This window comes from Pezoporus wallicus, unplaced genomic scaffold (assembly GCF_028554395.1).
Source record: "Pezoporus wallicus isolate ANWC-B61680 ecotype Strahan unplaced genomic scaffold, APGP_CSIRO_Pwel_v1 contig_13720, whole genome shotgun sequence".
NCBI lineage: Eukaryota > Metazoa > Chordata > Aves > Psittaciformes > Psittacidae > Pezoporus > Pezoporus wallicus.
The window spans coordinates 1,918-5,697 of NW_026635225.1; the positions used below are offsets into that span (position 1 = coordinate 1,918).

General features: G+C 44.0%; 1 protein-coding gene across 1 annotated transcript; it reads right to left on the reverse strand.

Annotated features, from left to right (window-relative positions):
* Positions 1 to 292: 292 nt before the first annotated feature.
* LOC130600668 (olfactory receptor 1020-like) lies at positions 293 to 3,399 on the reverse strand. The gene is made up of 3 exons (XM_057412172.1): positions 2,467 to 3,399; positions 1,789 to 1,894; positions 293 to 363 (listed from the first exon to the last, which is right to left on the reverse strand). The coding sequence occupies exons 1-3, from the start codon at positions 3,358 to 3,360 to the stop codon at positions 293 to 295; spliced, it is 1,071 nt and encodes a 356-aa protein (XP_057268155.1). The 5' UTR covers positions 3,361 to 3,399.
* Between the last annotated feature and the right edge of the window lie 381 nt (positions 3,400 to 3,780).

A 3,780-nucleotide genomic window follows, 5' to 3' on the forward strand; every position in this document is an offset into this window, starting at 1 on the left:
AATTCTGGGCAGTTTCTTCATATAGGCTGGTGACTGCAAAGTAAATTGGAGTTTGAGGTTCCTTCTCCTCTTGATTTCTTCCAGGGAAGATGTGAAGGCTGGGTCCATTTCTCATGCAATACTGTCACTGACTTTTGTTCAGGAACTGTGGTAGAACCTACATAAAATCAGGAGGGTTAGTGGAATATCCCAATGTTTTAGTGTCTTATAGGCTTTCTCACTTGACATGAAATCTTCATGTCCTGGATGATACAACTCTTTTGTGTTGTAAGTGGCTGAAAAGCCTTCTCCCTCACTCCACCAGAGCCCTCTTCACCTCCTTGTTCCTCAGGCTGTAGATAAATGGGTTGAGCATGGGGGTGACTACGGCATAGAAGATGGAGGATTATCCAGGCTCCTGTGGAACCTTTGATGGTGACCAAAGCTTGTTCATGTGCCTTCCTAGTGATGGCTGAACAGCTGACCCCGATTCAGGGATTGACTTGATCTGTGTTGGCTTGGTTTGGCTTCGTCTTGGACCTCCTCATAATCCCCAACTCGCTTGATGCTCTGAAATCTTGGGGAACTTGCCTAGAGTCTCTGTTTCTCTCTGCAGTCAGAATACCTCTAATCCTTTGATGGTGACCAAAGCTTGTTCATGTGCCTTCCTAGTGATGGCTGAACCTGACCCCGATTCAGGGATTGACTTGATCTGTGTTGGCTTGGTTTGGCTTAGTCTTGGACCTCCTCATAATCCCCAACTCGCTTGATGCTCTGAAATCTTGGCTGAACTTGGCCTAGGTCTCTGTTTCTGCTCTGCTTCTCTTGCTCAGGTACTGTGGGATGGTCCCTGCACACAGTGGTGTTCTTCCTGCAGAATAGAACCCATTACCCTCTGCCCCCAACAGCCCAACCAGTGCTCACTGCTCTGCCAGTCCCTCTCCATCCAGACCATATCCCTGCATGGGCAAATTAGGAGATAGTCCAATCAGTGAAGGAAATTAGAGTAAGAAATTGAATATTGCATTCAAGTGTTATTTTCTGATCCTTTGTGCTATCTCCTTTACCAAGTATAATATTAGGTTTTTAGTGTTCGTTTGATTGGCAACACTTTGTTTTGGGAGTGGCTTTGGCATGATGTTTATCTGCTGATTTTGTCCCAGAAGACTTCAGGGCTTCATTTGACACCAAGGACTTTTGTTTCCCCACCTTATTTCTTCTGCTTACAGACTTGGTTTGCAATGATTTGCAAGTCTTGCTTTGTTTCTACAACGGGCTTGTGCTACAATACCGCAGACAATCTGATGTATCTGCTGTATGTCATTATGTATCATTTTTTCCCCTTCCTGTTTGTCTTTTAAGCTATATACTGCATATATTTGACAAACTAGAAGGGAGAAAACAAGGCGCGGTGAAGGTTTTTAAGGAAGCTCTCCAATTTCAAAGGCCTCTGATCTTCCTTGCTTTTCAGCATGTAATTGCATTGATCCTGGCTCCTTCACTGACCACAAGTAGAAGACACTTTTGCCCTGGATCTAAGTCACCATCAACAGGCTTAATTTGTAAGTGACATAGACAATTTAGTTCTCCCTGGTGTGCTTTAGCATGAGCTGGCCATGGGCATAGGATGTGGGTGCTTATTTCCAGTTTATTTCCATTTATCTCACCATTTAAGTAAATAGGATATAAGATGAATGCAAAACACCCCTTAAAATGAATGGGATGAGTCTTTGATGTGCCCAAATACTCCTTACCACTGGGTGGTCTCAGCACAGTTCATCATTCTCAGTTATGAATTCCATTGCTTACAATTCCCTTCTTTGAAGCGAAATCTCTTGTGAAGCTGAAGCCTGGGGAGGGATTCCCCCTGATATTCAAAGCTGGAGCTTGAGACCTTGATTCCCACCAGCTTCTTCTCTTTGAATGGCACAAACAAATGCAATGAATCTTTTGAAACCTTTTCTCTGACTCTTTTTCAGCAAACAAATGTAAAACTACACTTCCTCTTCCCTCCCACCCCAGCAGCTTTAATAAAGAACTCACAGGTAAGAGGGAGGAAATTTCTAAGAGCTGAGGAACAAGATCCAGAATCTTGCAAGAAAAAGACATCTTTACCAGTGACAGAAGTTATGACTGAGTAAAGCTGATTGGTGTTTCCTGTGAGGAAAAGACGCCTGGGATAATTCAGGGCAATTTCTTCATATAGGCTGGTGACTGCGAAGTGAAATGAAATTTGAGGCTCCTCTCCTCTTGGTTTACTTCCAAGAAAGAAAGAAGTGATTTGTGGGGTTCATTTCTCATTAAATACTGTAATTGACTTTTGTGCATGTACTGTGGAAGAAACTACATAAAATCATGAGGATTAGAGGAAAATACCAATGTTTCAGTGCCCCATAGGCTTTCTCAAATCACATGAAATCTTCATGTCCGGGATGATACAACTCTTCTATGTTGCCAGCCGTTGAAAAGCCTTCCCCCACACTTCACCAGAGCCCCCTTCACCTCCTTGTTCCTCAGGCTGTAGATGAATGGGTTGAGCATGGGGGTGACCACGGCGTAGAAGATGGAGGCCACCTTATCCAGGCTTCTGTGGCTAGAAGAAGGTTGTAGGTACATGAAGAATGCTGACCCAAAGTATATGGACACAGCTGTCAAATGGGAGGCACAGGTGTGGAAGACTCTGACCCTGCTCTGTGCTGAGCACATCCTCAGCACGGTGCAGAGGATAGAGATGTAGGAGAGCAAAATGACCACACTTGTGCCCACCACATTGATGGTGACGAAGGCAAAGATGACCATCTCACTGTTGTGCATGTCGGAGCACACAAGCTTTAGCACAGGGACGACGTCGCAGAAGAAGTGGTCAATGCGGTTGGGACCACAGAAGGAACCTCCAAACACGCACCATGTGAAGATGATGGCACTGGGGAAGGCAAATAGGTAGGATGATGCTACCAGCTGCCAGCAGACACGGCTGGAGATGATGGTCACATAAAGCAGGGGCTGGCAGATAGCAACGTGCCGATCATAGGCCATCATGGCCAGGAGGTGGCACTCACTAATAGCAAAGAAAGCGAACATGAGGAACTGCATCATGCAGCCAAGAAAAGAAATGGTTTTGTCCTCTGATAACAGGTCTGCCAGCATCCTGGGGGAGATGACTGTGGAATAGCAGATGTCAGTGAAGGCAAAATGGGTGAGGAAGAAGTACATGGGGGTGTGGAGGCTGGGAGACACCCGAACCAAGATGATAATGCCAAAGTTCCCCACCAGAGTGACAATGTAAATCAACAGAAACAACACAAACAGAGGGGTCTGCGCAAGAGGGCTGTCTGTAATTCCCAACAGGATGAATTCAGTCTGGGTGTGATTTCCTTCCATGACCTGGTGCTACCTGCTGAGGCAAAAGGAAGAGAAACATAACAGTTTTTAGAAGTGGAGATTCATTTTTGGACCATATTTGACTCCAATCAATCACGTTTTTAAGTGCCACATTTTGGTTGAATTCATATATTATGCTATCTTTTTAACCAAAATCATATGGTTTTTTGGTCTTCACTTAGTGTATTTATAAAGGAACAGGAAGCACACTGAAGCCACAAATGACATTTTTGGTTTTCTATACTGGAACACTTAAAACGATGGATTTATTTAGGCACTTTTGGACCATATTGTAATTCAAACAATGACCAGTTTAACTGCTACATTACTGTATATTCCACTATATTTTCTAACCCAAATTATATATATTTTATGTTATACAGTTGAGGTATCTTGAACTGGGACCGCATTCTAGGAACA